Below are 21,079 nucleotides of genomic sequence, written 5' to 3'. Positions count from 1 at the left end.
GCGCTAATGTGTAAAGCTCTAATGCTGGTGCTCATGAACGCTTGATGTGATGTCTTCATTTTCCTTTTGCACCCTTTGTAGCATTAAGTGGCCTTAACTCAGGACGCACTCCCTGCTCCACGATGTTTAGACGTGTGAATTGCTTCACGAGAACGCCGCAGCTTATAACAAACCCATTGTGTCACAATACCAAACTGTATTCTGATGACTTCTTCATGGAAACTGATGGAACAATCAATCAGCTTGTGCCGTGCAAGCTCAGTTATGGTTTTATTCTTGTCCTGTGCAAGTCTCTTGGTTCTTGGTGATTACCTGCAGCGTGATTCCAGTCAGGGGGGGGCGGCTGAGTAAGCTGAAGTCTTGGCGTGATCAGCGGCAAAGATGGACAACTGTGCTCAGTACAGTGGTTTAGAGGTTAGGGGGGGGAAAAAAGTGCTGTGCAGAGACTTAACCTCGGTTAAATCACCGTTTCCTGTTTCACACCCTCCAGCGTGAGCCCGCGTCCCAGGGCCCGGGAAACACTCTGGGCTGTCGCTGCACATTTTGGTTCATTTGTGTCACTTTTTCAAATTACATTTGAACTTTAATGCTCCTAAGAACACGGAGACAAGAAATGAGATTTTTGTCCTGAGAAGATCATTACCTGTTTAAATCAAATGCCCCCCCCCCCCCCCCCCCATCCCTCCTCCGTAGCATAGTAATGAAGTCAGTCGATGCACAGCCAAGTGGAGTGAGCGCAGTTTGCCACAGACTGAATACAAATCAGGCCTCAGTGTTTCACTTTTGGGCAGAATCTCATCATTGAAACACTTCATCAAAGTGTCTTGCAAAAAAAAAAAAATGACTTAGACATTATGGGTGTCGTGTCTGTCTACGTCCTTTTGGCGATGAAAAGCATCCGCTTCTTTTTCTACCTATTCTTCTTCTTCTTCTCCTTCTTTGCTGTTACCTTCTGTGTCAACTAGAGGTCAGCAGCCCACAAATTTTAGTGGGGCTGTGTCGTTATGCATATCACAGTGAAATGATGGGATGACTTCATGCAATAAAATGAAACAAACGTCATAGAGTGAGCTGCGGTGGACGGAACAACATCAACACCAGCAGTTGTCAGAGTAATTCTGTTACTTAATTCTGTTTGTCAGAGTGTTCTTTTCTCCAGCTTCTCCGGTTTCCTTCCATAGTCCAAAAACATGCAGATTTGGGGATTAGCTAAATTGGACACTCTAAATCAGAGGTCTCAAACCCATGGCTCGAGGGCCCTCCAATCAATTTCATGTGGCCCACCACTTAATATCAAGTTATAATGAGTTATATAATGGTAATATATTCCTTTTGCATCACAGAAACGATTTTATTGTGAACACACATCAACACAGACACTTTTATTTTGAAATTTAGCGAAAAACAACACTCTTGAGCAGTTGCTCAAGTTGTTTTTTTTTTTTTACTTGACTGGCCCCCTACAGGCCAGTCTAGATACTCACGGTCATTTGAGTTTGGGGGCCCTGCTCTAAAATTGAGTGTGAGAGAGGATGGTTGCATGTCTCTATGTGGACCTAGTAGTGGACTGGCGACCTGTCCCGGTTGTCCCCCGCCTTCCCTTTGCCCTCATGTGGAAGATAAAGCGATAGAAGAAGGATGGTTTGACAATTATCGCTGACCAAAAGCATGCACACATTAAAGCTGAGCAATTATAGCTGTTGTCAGTTTTGCTTTTTTGACCTCAGCTTATGTTGGTGAGCATGATTTGATTTAATAGCCACTTGAAGACAAGTCTTCTAAACCCTGATCATTTACAAATCCAGTTATGGCTCACTGTATGTATAAATACCCCTGGTAACTATTTCTAATAATACTCTCACATACTTATACTTGTGTCTTGACCAGCGGTGATTTTGTGTCTCCTAACACGTCCATTTCCATGAGACGTTGGACAGACCCGCACAAATGAGATGCTCCATGTAGCAGCGATGTGCTTAAAACAGCAGGAATGAGTGAATGCACATTCAGACAGTGCACGGCATGTGCATTACATCAGCAGCTGGACTGATTGAAGTGCACTGGAGTGTTTCAGAACCTTGAACATAACATGGCTGTGTCTGGTCGAGGGGCTTTTTTTTTCTTTCTTTTTCTGCTTAGACCTCATCTCGACCAGACCTTAATCATTTGGCTGCAGTCATTCATCCCTCTCCTCTGGGCACAAATCAGACTCAAAGTGAGAAGTACAGTATAAGAGCAAAAGCAGATTCTGCTGAGCTCGTCCACTACAGTGTAAGTAGTAAGCGAGCATCGATTTCACACCAGATCAAATCTCTCTGGTGCTCCCCCCGATCGGCGGAGTCTCTGCAGCGAGAAAGTGGAACGGCTTTGATTTGAATTTGTCGTTTCACCATAACGATCGAGTTCGCCCGAAAAAGCCCGTCGGTCTGCACTCGATCAGTCAGCTCTGCAGTCTTTGTTAAGACAACGGTGACAGATACTGGGAGCTGAGTCGTCCACTCTCAGTCTGAGACAACACAGCTGTAACTCCACCACCACCCCCCGCGCTTCCACTTCTCCTCGGCCCATTACAAAAACTGCTTGCTGTGATCTGTCCTTTCCAATGCAGGCAACATTTCATTATTTCACCTTTTCTACACTGTCACCAGGATCCTTGTTGTGTCGTGCACAGTGCATTCTTTTACCCTGTAAAGATATTCAGTGACAACATATTTTGGATATTTCATCACACTTGTGACTGATTATCATCGTATCACTGTTGGCGTATGTTGTAGATTCTGTGTGTGTGTATAAACATTAAAAAGACTTCAAATCATCTCCGAACTAAAACTGAAAAACTTTCAACTTGGTGTGAAACTTTGGCAGATCAGAAGAAGACGTGTTTTTTTTTTTATGTCCATTTGTACTCGTCATTCAATTTTCAGAACAGGTGTTTATTACTGATTTGTATTAGTATTTGTAGCCCTAATGTCCCATTGTCTTGTCTTTATCGAGCCGCTAATAAAGCGTTATTAATGTTTGATAGTGAAAACAGGCGTGGGCGTCGCGTTTGCACGTGTTATATAAGTGATGTTAATATAACAGTCGTGTTAGAATGAGAACAGTTTATGTTCTCACACTGTGAGATCGGAAACTAATGACTTTTTTTTCTCTCTAATTGCTCTCTTTCCTGATCAGGTTTTGGGGTGTGGGTGTGTGTGTGTTTTCAAATTGGTCAAACACTGGGTGTGTAAAGTTGTACTTAATAATCTATCTTCTATTTTTGCAAAAAATGTGCAACTGTTTGAGGGTATAATTTGGGAAGCGGTCTATTTTCTCTTTAAGACAGTATATAGAGAGTGATGCATTTGCTTTGTGATCTAATCATTACCTTTAAAACCTAGACTAGTGCATTGTGGGAACTATTTCCCTATAGAATTTATAGACATATAGACATTGGATTGTGTTTATACTTTGTATATATGTTTACTGTGTGTTCATATGCTTATTTTATTTTGTAGCAGTGTTTTTTTGTTGTTGTTGTTCTTAGTCTATTTTTTGTTAATATGCTGTTTGTGCACTTGAAGTAACTATCCTCCACTATTACTCTAAACCAGGGGTGTCAAACTCATTTTTGTTCAGGGGCCACATACAGCACAATTTGATCTCAAGTGGGCCGGTTCTGGCCCCCGGGCCGTATGTTTGACACCCCAGCTCTAAACTATAAATGTCATGTGATCCGTTTTCTTTCCGAACAAGTGAACGACTTAAAATCAGCAAAGTGATTTGCAGTGCCATTAAGAAATGAAATCCTAATATTAATGACATATTAATAAAAAGAGAGACAATCAAACTCCCGCGGATCCTTCAGAAATGATCTTTATTGCACCTCGTGTACGTTCCTTATCCTCTTCACCTTGCTGCCACAAAAACATCTCCACAAAGGATCCAAAATCATTTGCGATATTGGATGAGACCTTAATCTTAATCTCCGGAATAAAAAAAAAAACCATTTAATATGCAAATGGGAGAACGAGAGAAGAAAGAAAGGAGATTTGTAATCTCTAACAGTCGAGCTGAACCTGATGTTCTGGCGCTCTTTTCTCTCGACTTTTTTACATTTGCATCAGGATTTGTCACGGCGTTCAAACACATTCTGCAATTTTGATCACAGGGTTTTATTCCCCCCCGCATGAACAGACGTGGAAAGAAAGGCAGCTGGATATGTGCAACCCTCTGTAACAGCAAATCTATACAGGAGAAATCCTCCCACATCTCTAATTTGAAGGTGGCTTCAGGGAAGTCGCAAACGGCGATGCTCCTGCAGTGAACTCTGCCCTGTTTGGCGGGAAAAAAACTTTTCTCAGGCACAGAAGCCTTTATGAAATCCCAAAGGAACGATGATGTGTCCTGTCACGATACTTCATGTGCTATGAGCTGCACTCTCTGTCTCCTCTGTGCTCAGTATAGTCCAGGAGGCGTGTGGTGATTTATATTTCACAACCATCCCGATTCAGCCCTTTAACCTATGCCTACATTACCCACAATGCTCCTCCCGGAGAGAGTGTGTTGAACTGTATATTATGTGTCAAACGAGAGAAAAGTAACATCTTTTTTCCATCTGAAGCCACTGAGGAAAAGCACCGGTGCTTTTTCTGCAACTCCGCTGTCACTGCTGGAAATATCTGTGTCAGTAAAGAGTCATCTCAATATAAGGCTGTATGTGTGTGTGTGTGTGTGTGTGTGTGTGTGTGTGTGTTTTATACCAAATTCAACACATGATACAAACTGGTTGAACCAAAATCAAAGGGATGCAATGTGCAGTATTTGGCATGAGAAACATTTGGTAGAATCTGCACACAACTGTGATGTTTGGGGGAGAATGAGCCCCACATGCACGAGACGCTGTCAGTTGTGAGTGTCGGGTAACCCAATCCTGGATTAGATGCTTTTGCTTCTGCTTTTTTTTAAAGACATAACATTTGCATGGTGTTTAGATGTTGTCAAAATTGTGGCTCCCACAAATAAAAACTGTGCTCTCCTGATTGAATGTCTGGTAATGTGAAATAAATTCAACATGGCATGAAATTGTCGCGTGTGTTGCTGCTGCCGCCACAGGTTGGATTGCCTTTAAATAACAGACAGAAGTGGCCCGACGCCGCCAGCCGTGACTTTGTCTTGTTGATTTGGCGCGGCCTGTGTGGTGGATGGATTAATCGCCCGCAAAGCTTTTCTGTGAAACCATCAAAAACGGTGTCAGCTCAGCGAGATAGAGATGGAGCGTGTGCGCGGACAATCTGCCCGCTCGAGTCGTCCCTCGCTGGGATGCGCCGCAATCTCCTGCACGTTGTTCACCGAGCATCCTTCATCTTTCGAGAAGAGGGTGTGACTTTGTGGTTTCGCTGGCTCGCTAGGTGAAACGGTAGCTCGGAAGAAGGCGTCTGGGCAACAAACAAACAAACAACACTGCTTTTTCTGGGTCCGTTGCTTAATCCATTATATTTAAAGAAACAATAATGGAGCCAAGCTGGTTTTATTCCCATTTCTCCCCCCCCACCCCCTCCAACAGGATTGTTCCACTATGTTTCCAGAGACTGAGCTCTCTTAATGGAGTGGGAAATTATTCTGACACATATACGGCCTATAAGATACAAACTAAAGGCAGATGGAATAAAAATGAATAAGTTGAGAGTAATTGGGGTTCCTCTCTCTTTGTCCTGTAGCTCTACATCCTTCAGATTGATTTGCAGAGGGAACTGTCTTTACGGTTCCCCCACATCGTCTTCATCGAGGCTCTTTTGTAATTTCACACAGCTGTCAGATCCGGGAGAGTATAGATTTTCAGAGATACCTCCTCGCCGTCGAGAGCACAGTTTCCACACTTTTTTTTTTTCTCATTTCCAGAATTCGCCGTCGCTGGGGGAGCCTTTTTAAAAATGGATGTATATTGTATTTAATGAAGGTGGCTGATGTGGACGGACGCCGAATACTTCACCGTGCACCTCCAGACCCTCGACACAAAAAAAACAACCTCTCCCGATGACACGCCGTTTTTTTTTATAGATGTATTTATTTCAAATCTGCAAGCTGGAAAACTCTTAAACCCTCTCATTTGTCAACCACAAGAGACTATTCACTGGTTTTCGCATACACATAAATAAAAGAGTCCAGATAGTATAGATTCAGGGGGGAGACAAGTATAAACAATAAGGAATAATCAGCTTGTACATCAAATATGAATACATTCGATAGACTTGTCCGTGTGCTTACGAGCAAATTACTCAAACAAAAAAAAAAAAGTCAAAGCCCAGTTGTTGTACGATGCGTTGGAATGGATCAGGGAACGTGTTTCCTTGCAATCACAGATGAACTCTCACCGCTTTCACTGGTTTGTGTTGTTTTCCCCCTTTTCTTTTTCCACTTCTCGTCAGTTGAGACAGGATGAGACACTTTGGTCTCAGGCACTTTCTGAAATCATGAGGTTGTGGACTGACAAGCACAACACTTAAAAGCATTTTCTATAAACAGTTGTTTATAGCCATACATTCTGTACAGGGCTTCATTAGTGGGTTTTCTTTAAAGAGTTCCTTCCACGTTTTGTGTGTGGGGGGGGGGGATTGAATTTCTCTCACACATTTTGCGTAATCACTGCTGGACCAGACTCTCGTCAAACAGGGAATCCGGAAATCATCGTACACGTGCGATTTTTGAGCAAATACAAAACCGAGGGGGTCAAAACCAACGCGTTTCAGCTGCAGTGTAAGACGTCACGGACAAACGGACACAGTGTCAGTCCAGTCAGTCAGACCATTATATCACCAAAGGTAAAATATACCAAAAGTTACTCCAAGTATGAACACGACTAAGTCAATTGTACAACATTCACAGTATTATCCAGCGTGAAAAAGGAAAACAACGACAGATTAGCTGACCCAGGTCTGAAAACAAATCATTTATTCTGTTTCGTTAACTTTTAAAACGCGTCGCGTTACGACAAGAGCAGAGCGCTGTTATAAAATGACCGACTCTTATCCTCGCGTCAGTAAAAACAATACAACGTTGGTCTGGAAATACACGCGTATATACAAGGAGTGAAATCGCTCACAAGGTAGGAATAACCTGATCATTGTCGTACATCGTGGAAATAGCCATTTCCTCCATGTTTTAAGGCAAACAGTTGTTGTGCACAAGTCTGGTAAAATCAACGATGCACAAACTGAGATCAATGGCTGAAAACTGGCAAACTACCTTCCCGTCAACGCTGTGTACGTCAATGAGTGGACGGTTTGCTTTGCTTAAATAATCCGTGTTAATATACTTGAAATATTGTACACAAAAGGCGTTTTTTTTTCCTCTCAAATGTCTAGAAGATGCTTTTCAGCCTCCTGAGCTGGGACGAAAATGTTTAAAAATCACACGCAGCTGCATCATATTTCAGTGTTGATGATCTTTGGAGGATAAAGTGATGCATTAAAAGGAAAAATGAATAATCGAGCCATTGTTGTCCCATATCTACTCTTCCGCTGCTTAATGTCAAGCACAAAGTCAAGTGCATCCATTAATGGGCGCACTTTAGCACTTAAAGCCCCACTACTGTCAGGGAATTTACATTTAGCATCTGAGAGTTGTGTGTGAATGGAACTCATCGTCGTCAGGACGTCGTCAAAGAAATTAAAAATAACAACATCATCCGATATCGGGTTCTCTGGACAGTAGCACGAGCTGGATAACAAGTTCGGGGAGGAGACAACGAACAAATTCCCGCGTTTCCTGTACATCTTCAGCACTTTGATTTCCATCATCCTAAAAAAATAGTTTTCCAAAAGTGTCCACTCTGTTTCTCTGTGTCCTCGTCAAGGTGAAAGCTGCATGTCTCACTGTCTTCATGCATTTATGTACAACTCAACATATTCTGGGTAATTCTACCCGTGTGAGGAGCAGGACAGTTAGCCATAGTCCAAGCAGGAGTGACTCCACTCCGAGATCCGGTTCACATCTCCGGAAGGACAAGCTTCGTCCCACCGTCCTCACTGCAGCTGCTTTAATCTCTACAACGTGGTGTAGATGTAGACGAAGATGATGACGACCAAGTTGAGGACGGTCCCGATGATGCCCAGCATGGCCAAGACGGTCTCCTCCTTACTTTCCTTGTCTTGGATTTCCTTTTCCTCATCACTGTAGACAGTATTTACCATTTTCCCTGGAAAAGTCAGCAGTTCTCCTTGCACGCCAATCTGCGGCGAGAAGACGAGAGAGGGGTGATTAAAGTGTCAGTGGAACGGCGAGCAGTGTCATCTGTCCGTGAGATGTTGGACAGGGCAATGAGGAGTGTTAGAGGAGGAAGCGTCTACTGTGTTTTGTTAAATGGAACAGAGGAAGTGCAAACGCTACTGTTTGTTGTGTAAGTATTTCATCAAATATAAATCAAATATAGACAGATTATTTAAATTCTGTGAAGTGTAGAGGGTTGTAATCCTCTTTACTTTAAGATTCCAGCCTTTTATTTGCATAATCACAACACTAAATATGTAATTGCTTCATAATATAATCAAAGTTTCTGTGTATATATAGTCATTCCTGATTGTACTGTATACAAATTAAAGATTGAACTATGAAAAGCTCTGGAATGACTGCATAACTGAGACATGTTTATAATATTTCAGTGGGTTCCTACACAAAAGAAACATTACATAACAGAAATACACAAACACACAGCTCTCGCACGACACAAAACAGATGTTTTAATATGAGACATTTCAACATTTCTCCTGTGATAACCTGCGGTTGCCGACACTCGTATGAACGCGACCTTTTCACCACTCGTTTGTTTTCCAGGTGTTGTGAATATGCTAATCTGTATCACGACACTGACTGCACCTCGGACGTAAATTCCACTAAAGTGTGTGAGTGTGTGGGATTAGAAACTATAGCTTGACTACCTGCAGGCGCGTTTTGTGCAAGCTGGCACCCGAGCACCTCCCACGAGAAAGATGCAGCTTTTGCGGGTCGATGGGTTTTAACACGCTGACTAGCAACAGTAAAGCATGTTGTAAGGTAATGCCAGGGTAAAAATAAACCTCCTCACTGGGAATTGTTTCATCCAAGTTCAAACCCCAGGTGCAAGATCAACTTTTTGTAACCTGAAAATGTGTCTTTTTGCTTGGAGGAGGTGACTTATTAGGATTTATGCAATCTCACAAAGTAGTTAAGTGCAATTAACTTTTGCAAGGCCTCACTATAACACTTATTTGTTTTCATTGAAATGTATTTAAGCTTTTGGAGTTTGTTTTCTCGGAAAGTCCAGTTCGTTTATGCGCATCCGCACCAAGAAAAAGGAACTCTGGTCTACAATGCAGGACTACAACACAGGGCATTGTGGGTAAACCGAACCAAAACATACGCGCATGTACCAACTGCAGCACATTTTAAGCTTTTTTTTTTTTAACTGCGTCATGAACCGGCTTCAAATCATTAAAGAAGAAAACAAGATTAAATCTGTCAACTTGTCAACGGCCGTTCACATCTTTACACGTCAAAGGCCTTTTTGTTCCGCTTGTTGATACAAGATGATTGTCCTCTCTGAAGGCTTACACCCGACGCCGTCACCTGAATGATAACAACGTTCAACCATGGACAATCATGCATTGTGCTCTTGACATACATGAAACCCCCCCATCAGGTTCTGTGTGTGTGTGTCGTCCTCCTGTGATCTGTAACAATGGGCTTTAACTGCCTCTCCTGGGGTTCACTGTAAACAGGGTTTTCCCTCAACCTGGATGCTGATGTTTGTGTGGCGTGCTGGATGTGCCCTCATGCATGAAGACGCCTGCTCGCTGCTGATATAAACAAGCCCTCAGCACAAAAAAAAAAACCGAGGGGGGGAAAATAGTGCCTGGGGAATATTGGTGGGTGGGGGGTGTGGGGATGTGGATGGGTTGATGATTGTGGTGGAAGTGGAAATGGGAGGAGGAGTCCAGGTTCTGCCAAAAACCTGAGTGCAGAGGAAAACGGCTTTATGTCACTGAAAAACCTTTTGGACGTCTTCCAGCGCCTTTTTGACTTTCCATGTCTCCAGGCTGTCCAATGTCACACAGGGTGTTCTATTTCAAGGGAGGGGGGGGGGGGCATCCCGCGCTGCTGGCATCCCTGTGTTGTACTATAATCGCTAATGGCCCTTAACGACATCCTCAGTGTGTTTAACACTCAGGCCAGACACTGTGTGAAGAGACGGGCAGTGAAATTGTAATAATCAAGGACAAAGACCGGGGAAGGAGAAGTCGCAAATACAATATCTGGTTAAGATTGTTCCTCTCCTCGTCCCTCGCCCTTCATCACTTATTTGACTTATTCTTAAGTGAAGAGGATTTACTTATCTCTGTATTGATCCCGCTTGTCACTCAAGCGCCCATTTCCGAGGATTCTAAACTCTCTCTTGTGTTTGAATTGGCCTTTTTTTTAATTTATTTTTTCTTCACAGTGGTGAATCTGTGAAGTCCCATCCCTGTCGGGATGTTGTTTTTTTGTTTTGTTTTTGTTTTCATCCCTGCGAGCTCACACCTGGCTCTTCACTTCACAGCCAGGAGCGTGTTTGTGTAAAAAAGAGCAGACAAACAACGAGACAGAAGTGAAGTGTGTGTGTGTGTGTGGGGGGTGAGGGGTTGGGGGGGGCAATGCCATACCTGGGACAACAAACCCGGACACTCCTGCTACACCTAGCAGAAGCTCACATCAGCCCAGTGGAGAGTAAAAGCTTTTGCCACTTGAATAATCCTGAGCATGTCAACAACTGTAGACGCTAACAGAGTCTGACAGGCAGAGTCGCTTTTGGCATTGTTTTAAAACGGAATTAAAGCCAACAACTCCCCACCACTGTGTGCACACACACACACACACACACACACACACACACATGCAGGTTGACGCCCACATTCACAACATGAAAAAAAAGCATTTCAGCAAAGAAAAGGAGAAGAATGAGACTGAGATTTCACAGGTTTTCTTTGTGAAAGAGGATGAAATGCCGCCGACGCCACCTCCACGTCCTTCTCTGATTGACTGGAAGGTGAAAAATAAGTGTTTTCCATTTTCAGTGACCTAAAATAATCCCTAGAAGGAAGAATAACACACACACACACACACACAACAAAGTTCAGATGTGAAGGAAGAAGGGGTTTTATAACCTTTCATTTTTAATAGTATCGTCCGGGGAATAAAAAGCGTGTTCACACGTTCATTTCAATCTCTCTGATGATTTCGGTCTAATCTCACTACTTAGAAACAACACCACAGGGCTGAACCATATCAGGCGTCGAATCACGTTCTTTTCATGTGCAAATGACGACGTGAAATGCTTTCAAACTTGATAACAGCCAAAAGGGCAACACGCGCAGACAACACAACAGCATGGACGGATGCCTTTAGAACTGATGGATAAAGATATAAATAGAAAAAGAAGATATAAATAAGCACATTCTCCACCAGAATGCACCATGGAGTGAAACTGAAAGGTTAACAGTCGTGACTTTGCCCAGGAGAGCATGTGGACATGATTTCTGCCACACTTTAACCACAGTTATCTCTCAGCGTGAAGCAGAAAAAGAGCTCATGAATGATTCAAACACAGACAACTGAGCCTGGAAAAAGTTTACAAATGCTCTGGATGTGGCCGGATGATGGTTGTACCTACCTTGCAAAGCATCAGGAGTAACATAGCATTGGACATGCTGGAGGGGGGCGTCTCTCTGTAGTGCAAACACATCCCTGGCAACTAAGGTGAAAGTCGACCCCTCTCATCCTTTGGCTGTGGGCGAGCGCAGGATCCAGAGAGGGCTGACTCGTCTTTCTCCAAATTTAGGGCTCTCGACGGACGCTGTACCCTGCAGAGCTCCGGTGTCTCCTCTCTAAATTTCATCTCAGTACAGTGGCCAAGTTGTAGCTGCCATCACTTTCTCATCCACAGCCTTGTGTGAGCTGAAACTGTGCTGCCCACCTCCTCTCCTCTCCTCTCCTCTCCTCCCTCTGTGTCTGTCTTGTTTGCCTCACCACCTCTGCTTCGTCTTCTCCTCTCCTTCTCCTTCTTCTTCTTTTCTCTGTGTGAGAGGATGATGTCAAGTTGAAGAATGGAGTCAGTTGACGGGCAGACGGGGGTGGAAGAGCAACAAAGCACTTTCATGTGAAGATTTGCATCGTCCCTTTTGTCTTATCAAGGAAAAAAGAAAAAAGAAAAAAAAAGCTTATGCAAAGAGACACATTTCCAGCTTTATCTCTCCTGCCCAGACAGTCTGTGGCGAAGCTCAACTATCAAACTTCTTTGGTGCTCAGCGGTGGATCACGGATGTTTAAATCTTTGTAATACATTGTTGAAAGCCCCTGCCTGCTCTACATCATGTGCAACCTAACATGCCTCGTCTTGCGCTCCAGTGGCTGAGAGTGTGTCAAAACTACCTGAGCAGAGTGTGAAAGCTGGACAGCTGGAAGAGAGAAAGAGAGAGAGAGAGAGATGGCGAGAGATGGAGAGAGAGAGCGAGAGAGAGGGAGAGGGGTGCTAGAAAGTAACCCTTCGCCTCTCGCTGACGCTGTTGTGACTGCTCTCGCTCCACAGGCAGAGAGGTATCCCCTGCTCCCTCTCTCCTGTGCATATTAATGCAGCCACGGTTGCCTGGCAACCGACTCAGGGGAGTCACACAGAGCCACATGACAAGAGGCATTAGTGACGGGGGCCGCAACGAGGGCCGAGGGTCTCCAGTGTGTTTTAGTGACAATTTTGTGTGCGTGTGTGTTCCAGGTGTTACTCATGTTGTGGGGACCTACATCTGTTCACACACACTCACAGGGTCTGACAGGGTAAACCGAATGTTTTGATTTGTATAAACAATCTATTACTGAATTAAAGTGTGTAGTAAATTCCAATGAGAGTCAATAAACGTAATTGCAGTAAACCGAGAGACGCTTAGAGCACTGATTATGATGGTCTATTAACAACATGTGGCAACCCGGCTGTGGTTTAACCCAATTAGGCCTGCAAGTCAGCACGTTACTGACCTTCATGCACATTTACTCGCTGTTCTCTTCTTTTTTCTGACCGTGCCTTCAGATTTTAATCATCATTGTTGGCTGCATCTATGTATTTCTTTTATTCCGTCATCAACACTGTGTCTTCTCTGCTGTGGTGTCTCACGCCGTCGATGGCGTCGATGAGCAGAGGCCTTTATTCTAACATGTTAAAAGTCACACAGTGAGTCACACAAAGGCCACGTTTAACACGTCACATGCAATGTCAGCCCAGTTTGAGTGAGAGTGAAAACGTATGAGTTTGTGCTTGTATAAGTCACCTTTGACAGTCTTTTCACACACACATATAAGATGTTTCCGTCATATCCGTGTCGATAAAGTTTGCCGTGCGACTCGACACCAGCACAACAAACCCACTTTGTTAGCTCACATCATCAGTGGAAGGTAGAGAAATGAACTTTCAGCGTTTCAACGGTGAGCTGAGAGACTAATACTCTCTCTCTGTCTTGTCGAAGAAGTGTCACCGAGGCCATGCCACGCGTTCCTCCTTTAAAGAAATCGGCGGTTGCTCTACTTGAATATTTATACTTATTCATCAGCTCTGCGAGGCATATATCCTTCCATTAGAGAGGTCAGAATGAGCGTTGCATCCTAATATGTTTCATTATGACTTTTAAAGTCCCGGGTTGATTGTGTTTTGTTTATTTTATTTTAAACCAGCGTTCCTGGTTTGTGTACACTTTTCCAGACAGATTTGCCTCTGCGCGATATTTCAATATGTGGACGGGGTTCAGGAGCTAATGGAAATGTTTAGAATGTGAAACAGCTGCCAACAAATTAGTGGAGGCTTGATGTCGCTTTGCGCATGAAATGACCCGGAATGGGCAGCAATAAAAATGGAAATGTAAAGGAAACATTTCCACCAAACTGAAACCACTGGGGTGCATCTTTTTATTGCCGCCTTCCATCGCTCTCTGGCAAAAAGATTAAGTAACCTAGACTTGTCGCTGCCTGCGTGGGCATTTATAACAATTAATCACGGGTGAGGGTTAGGGTGAGATTCTCCCACTGTTTGATGATGATCCTTTGTCTCACATCAATTTTTATTCAAAGCATATTCTAACTATGACTGTACTCCACATACAGGCAAACGAGAGCTGATACCAGCGTTAAAGCTGCACTCCTCACTATTTCTTGTATTAAGAATAGATCAAAAGACTAATCCAAGAATAAACAAAGGATTAATAAATGGAGAACTATCATTTTTATAGCTTTTATAGCCATAACTTCACTGTTTTTTGGTTTTGATTGAGAAATAATTATAATGCCTGGTCATTATAGCATTTTCTAGTTCACTTTTATTCATTTCACAGAATAAGCTACTTACATTTACTTACATTTAATCAGGTAACTCTAAGGGCCCGTGTTTTCAACTGGTTGGGGAGAGAATTTCGCCCACACACAAGCTCCAGGTCTTAGATTCAAGGGGAGAGCTAACGAGTCTTAATCCAAATGAGTGCAACCCAGGAACGCCACTTCATTAATTAGTGAGAGGCCAGAGGGGCTGCAGGTCTCTCTACATGTACAAACTTTAACCACAATAACCGCGCTGTACACACCTCATGACGGTCAGAATCAAGGTCCTGAACTTCAGGGGCAATGTGTGAATGTGTTTGGTCCAGCAAACGTCGGAAAAGAAAGTGGAAACATCAAACGCTGGCAGGTTTAAAAACAAAACCTGAAAGAAAGCTTTTCCAAAGGGAAAAAAAAAAATCTCTTGAACTCTTGAGTCTCTGCACAAGCGTTTCTCCTTTTGTGCCGGGTAGACACAGACATGCGGAACATTAAGTGGGAGCCTCGGAGTGCTTGAGTGAGGCTAAGGAGTGAGGCAGTGTCATGACTGCCATTAATCCTAATTAGCAGCGAACATGACAGCAGCATATGGGTGTGCTCCAGTCAGAGCCAGACGGCTGCTCTTCCCCCAATCCTGTTCCCATCGCTGATGATGCCAGGACAAGGGCAATAACAATTCAAACTTTGAAAGATGTTTTATTCCTTCATTCTCTCTCTGGGATAGATGGATGGGACGCGAGCACCGGCTGGACAGTGTAAAAGCATTCCTCTTGATCCCGCGGTGACGTTGTATTGGTGTGTGGCAGTGAAATAACAGAGAGAAACCATTAAAGATTGATTTGAAGGTTTTCTGATGTATGTTTTCTGTTTTTCTTTTTTTTTGGGGTAAATTAAATTTGATAGAATCCAAAAAAATGAAGGAAAAAAAAATAAGAAAGAGTTGTGGTAAAGCTTTTAGGCTTAATTGGTCATAGCCTGCTGTGGGCCAGTCCATGCAAGACCTGGCTTCCAATGGGCATTTTCATTCAATTATTTCATTCCAGTATGAGTTTTCATAATCAAATAAGATATAACATATTCACCGGGAGGCTGATTTGACCCCTGTTTTAAGATGCTAGCAGAATAAGGATAAATTAGTGCACATGCTGTGATTAGGAATGTCATATTTCCAAAAATCAACGGCTTAGCTGGGATAGACTTAACGGATGCATTTTTGTCTATTTTATTACAGCTGCATATTTAAATGAGGTGTCGTGACAGATGTGCTATTGTCAGAGGCGTGACAGGTGCTTGCTCACCATGTTTATTTGCAATCATTTATCAGATAAGCGGACTCAACACGTTCTAAAATAAACATTTTTCAACAGCAATTTTATTTTATTTTTTTTTTAGAAGCAAAAGAGTTTGACTGTTCTCCTCACTTTTTTTTCGCCGAAGGCCCCGGCCTCGTATCCTCTGAGCCTAATCTCAGACTCTACTACTTACATCAAAAGCCTGTCAGCCTGAGCACATGAAAGCCTGTTTTCTGAGCGCCGCTCTTCACCCGACTGGAACCCAGACTTTATTTTTATCCCCCAAACGTTCGGCAGAGGAGCAGACGTGGGAGGAACTCACCCCAAGAAGTCCACGGGTCAGCACATATGCATTTTCTTTTTTTTTCCGCAAAGCGTTTCCTTCAAATGGAAATGCATTCAAATGTATTCCCGGGGTCTGTGTGTTTCCTTTGAGTAAAAAAAAGAAAGAAAAAAAGCAGCATAAAATATAAAAGCTGAACTTCTGCAACACAAACAAACAAAAAAAAAAACCCCATCTCATCTTCATTCAAGCTGATACGTGGGATGAAAAAACATGCAGCAATCAAGCTTTTGATGTGGAGCTCCTTCAACATCACACTCAACTTTCAAAGTCGGTTATGGACGGCGTCTTTGTTGCGACGCTTCCACACAATGCAGTAAACAACATCTGGCTTTGTGGGGTGTTTTCATGACATTTATGCACATATGAAATATTGCATATATATATATATATATACTGACACGGTGAGTGTTTGAACAGCTTGCTGAATCTCGCTGTGTGTGCGTGTTTGAGTATAAATGACGAGTGGCAAGATAAGAAAATGTCAAATTGCCAGCCACAGCGGTAAATGAATCAGTTTCGTCACATCTGAAACACTTGGTTAATAAAAATTCAAAGTTTGGAGTTTTGAGGTGAGGATGTTCTTTTTCTGATGGTACAACAGAAGGTGCAGTAATAAATCATGCACGGCATACAAAAGCATCATAATAGCTCAGGGGTTATTCAATATTGAGACTCTGGGGCCTGGAACAGAACGCAGACAATAGTCTGTGTCTGTCTCCTCTTTGAAATCACTGTTTGCCAAAAAAAAAAAAGAACACACCAATTTGATATTCAGGTGGATTTTTCTCCCTCAGCTCGCTGTCTTCACCTCCGTCACTTCACTCGGTTCAAGTCAACGAATCCACTCAGCTCAATAAAGTCAGCTCACATATAGAAACGCAATAACAAAACGCTGTCCTCGGGAAAATTAGCCCCGAGCGATAAAATAATGAGGATAATTATCGAGAACAGAGTAGCATTAGCAGTTCTAACAAGCATCAAATCATTCTTTTTTCTCTCTCCATCTGAGATAAGTAGGCTAAGTCGGACCGTGTGTAAGTGAGAGATACTGTAGATCATTATCTGGCTATATGTGGCATAGTGAGGAAGGATTCTCGCAACACAAGCGTATACATAAACCTCTTTTATGTCTGAGTCGTGTCCGTGTTGAGCTCCATGCGCACGCGGTAACTCCCTGCTCCTGCTTACAATTCATCTCCCTTTGTTTTCCAGCTCATAAATACATGCATTTATTGTTGTATCGACAGCGATTGCAAAGGCACACAGAGACTTTAGAAAGGGCTGTTGATACATCTGTCTTTTCTGAAACAGTTGCAAGCCCATCTGCCAAGTCTGTCTGACAAATAATCTATTTGTTGAAGGACATTAACATATTGTTCGGGGGGGTATCGAGCCAAGGGATTACAGCAACACAGTCCCGCATGGAGCCGATCTGGAGGTATTAAAAATGAAATAAGAAATCTCTCTGTTCTGCTCTGCTTACTGCAGGTGATTTAAGATGTTTAACAATAGTACTGGACCTGCAGGAAGATAAGTCCTCCTCTCTCTCTCTCTCTCTCTCTGACCATCACTCATTCCTCTCTTTCCCGCACAAATGAAACTCCAGTTCTCGCTCAGCCGGAGAGGTTATTGGCGGCACCTTTTGGACTGATTTCGTGCTGAGGTCTTGTTTTTATTGATACCACGCGTGAGCTCAGTTAGACTCGCGCCTGATAAACGATTCAACCCATAAATCTCTGTCGCGCGCACTCAGAAAAATACACCGTCTTTACTTTAATTTGAAAGTGTTCATCTTCTTCTGCGGGTCCATAAATCAGTTGGGTGTATCTCTCCGACTAATTAATCAGTCATTTACTTTTTGAGTTGACGCATTCCAGGGGAACTGCTGCGCAGAGTGCAACTAAGGACTATTTAAAACAAAAGTTCTGTCGAAATTCAAATTCAAATCACTGATGCTCGCCTACAAAGTGCTCCATGGGTCTGCTCCCACCTACTTAAATGCTCTCCTAAAGGCTTAAGTTACCCCTCGATCAAAGGATTGTGGTCTGGCGGTGCCAACACCCCGCACAAGACAATCCAGACTCTTTTCCTGTGTCGTTCCACGCTGGTGGAATGAGCTACCAAGCGCTACCAGAACAGGGGCGTCCCTGTCTATCTTCAAGAAGCTCTTGGAAACCCAGCTCTTCCCAGAGCATCTTCTGTCCTAGCACTTACCCTACCTTCCCTCTACCCCTACCCTTCCCCTCCTGCACTTGCATCCACCTCGTCACGCGCACCTTCTATCAGTCTACTGTTCATATCGAGTGGCGTTCTTTGCAAGACTTCTCTTTGTAGCTTATTCCTCTCGTGTAAGTCGCTTTGGATAAAAACATCTGCTCAATGCTTACATGTAAATTGTAAAACAATGCTCAAAAGGTTTGGTTGTGACTATGGTTGTCATTTAGGCGACATAGCAAACATGTGACTGAGTACTACTTTGAACAGCAGTAAATGTCTCAAATATTATAATTTTTAGCTCCTCGGGTAGATTTATTTTATTGTTTTAAACACATGCTATGTTTTACATGAGCACATTTTCTTCCATTCCATTAAAATCTTTGAGTATTGCGCATGAATGGAATGAGTATTGCAGGGGAGAGAGGGATCAAGAGGGATTGGGATGAGATTTCTCTTTCCAAATGGGTCATATTGGACCAGAGTGTTTGGATTGTGGTGTTTACATGAAGCATTTCTGTTCCAGTTATAATTATTTGTGTCCATGTAAACAAAGCTACCATTGTTTGAAAGAGATCCACATGGGACATCTGTATCTACAGTGCAGTGGCGGATTATAGAATTCTTACATAAATTCTGCAAAAGAAAAACTGGAACAAAGAGATATGATAATTATTTAAAACGCAAATGTTATATATATATATATGGTGTTTTTATTTACAGTGTATATGTGCAAATAAAAATAGGCTAAATTGCCAAGCAAAGCAGCAACAGACGGATTTTCCGCTGTCGTGTGTGTTTCTGCGACGCTGTAAACTCATCGTGCAGTAGCCCAGCGTCTGTGCCCCGTCCACTGCTCCATTGACTTCAAGAGAAGCTGAGCTTCCGTGGAAGTGATGAGTTTTGACACGAAAATCACGTCATCCGTGATGGACAGCTGATTCGGAACGAAACTAGCGACATTTTAGAGGAAGCTGAGCTTCTCTCGCTGTCTTAGAGAAAAATGGCCTCTGCCACAGTGGTTCTGGTGGTTTTTAAGCCTTGAGCTGTAGCTATTTTGAACGGGATGTTCCACATTTAATCGACTCCATGAAAGAAAAAGTTTTCCTCTCTTGGAGTCTTTTTTTACATCATGTCACTTTAATAATGTGGACAATAGTGTGCTGATCCAAAACAGTTAAGAAGTTCAGTTTTTGTTGTTTTTTTATCATTAAGTTCTGGCTACAGAGGGAAATTAAAAATCCTCAGTGACGGCTGACAACAGTCTTATTTAACTATCTTCATCCTAATCGCCTGCCTTCGCACTGAAAAAAGGCTCATAATGAACATGTCATTGTTTCTTTTTTTTTTCTTTTTGATGATAAAGTTGTTTAACTCCACTCTACTTGACACGGTGCTGAAAATATGCATGAGTGAGAATGCATTATTAAAACAGACTGTTCCAGCAGCCCTGCTGCACTGAGGGGAGGCTTCCTCTGTGTTAGTCATATACAGGCGTTCCCTGCTGCTGACTGTGCATGTACGAAACCTTAGAGGCTGTAGTTCAGGTCCTATTTCATAATTATATGCAGCATTTGCATATTTTACAGAAGATTTGGCGGGGGGACAGGACTTGACACTTGACCAATCCCTAATTTCATTCATATTTTGTATTAACAGGGATTAAAATGGCTAAATTATCTTTTGGATAAATGTCAGGTGGACGTGTTAATGTAGGCAGGAAATTGCATTTCAGTGAAAATACAAAAAAATTAGATATCTTTCAATGCGGACGAATATGATCCACATAACAAAAGGAATATGATAATTAATAATGGACTGACAAGACAACATTTTGTTCCTTCAACAGACAGTATCATAAGTATTGGCACTGGCAAATCTTTAATCTACACAGGAGTTTTAATTTATCCAACAGTATATACTGAGTACATTTTCTAATGGTTCAAATGTTTATAATGCAAAAGAGATTACGTCGGCAAATTTTTGAGAATTTATTAAGATCCGTGGGAAACTTTTGACTGTCAAAGCAGTTGCTTACACATTCAGGTGTTCCAGCTTCTGCACCGACGTATTTCACACAAAATTCATTCAAGTCATTGTAAATTGTAGATTTTATGGCAAATTGACTGATTTTTAAACACAGGTGAAGCTGTGAAAAAAAAACCAATATCAATAGCATTCGCAGGTTTGTTGTTCTGCCCTGTGGTGGGTTGACGTCACAGATGAGCCACGAACAATAGAGTCAAAAAACAACAACAACAACAACCCCATGCACCCTATTGATCATGGTATCGTGGTCACTGTTTTTGCTTCGGTCATTAAATCAATCACTTATAAATCATCTGGTTGATATTGAATAGTTGAAAAGTAAGAATCGCCACAATAATGTTACTGCCATACCAACAGCTGTGTGTGTAGTTGCGTTGTGCCGGAAATGGCCCACATTTGGCAAAAAATAGATATAGTTGAATAGAAAAGCCAATAAAAATCTGCACGCACTGGTAGAGAATCACATATTTATAACTCTGTCCACAGCCCCTGCAAATTGAAATCCCACATGCAGGTGGGGGTTCACAAACATGCTCATATTAAGCATTTATCTGAATTGCTATTGTCGCCCCTTGTTACACGTCATTTCAGTCAGGCCGAACGGCTGACACTCAGCATATTTTCATCTGCTGGAGGGAGCCACAGTCACACTCGTGGCCCTCGTGCTGCCCCAGAGCAAGTCCAGGGGAGGAAGCGCACGTCAATAACAGTAAGCCAATTAAAATCACTCTTCATTTAAGCTGTGATCTCTATTGATTTGCCTTTCACTCTTCATCCATCAAACCCGGCAGACTGCCTTGTAAGGATCGCAGCGGCGACTGACTCAGTTTCTCGG

At 42.7% G+C, this 21,079-nt stretch overlaps 1 protein-coding gene across 1 annotated transcript; it reads right to left on the bottom strand.

Moving 5' to 3' along the window:
- Positions 1–6,067: 6,067 nt before the first annotated feature.
- LOC131444838 (protein TUNAR-like) lies at positions 6,068–12,473 on the bottom strand. Its single transcript, XM_058615518.1, has 2 exons — positions 11,666–12,473; positions 6,068–8,213 (listed from the first exon to the last, which is right to left on the bottom strand). The coding sequence occupies exons 1-2, from the start codon at positions 11,735–11,737 to the stop codon at positions 8,028–8,030; spliced, it is 258 nt and encodes an 85-aa protein (XP_058471501.1). The 5' UTR covers positions 11,738–12,473; the 3' UTR covers positions 6,068–8,027.
- Positions 12,474–21,079: the final 8,606 nt, after the last annotated feature.

This window comes from Solea solea, chromosome 18 (assembly GCF_958295425.1).
Source record: "Solea solea chromosome 18, fSolSol10.1, whole genome shotgun sequence".
NCBI lineage: Eukaryota > Metazoa > Chordata > Actinopteri > Pleuronectiformes > Soleidae > Solea > Solea solea.
The sequence above is the reverse complement of the archived record's forward strand: the minus strand, read 5'-3'. Positions and strand labels throughout refer to the sequence as shown.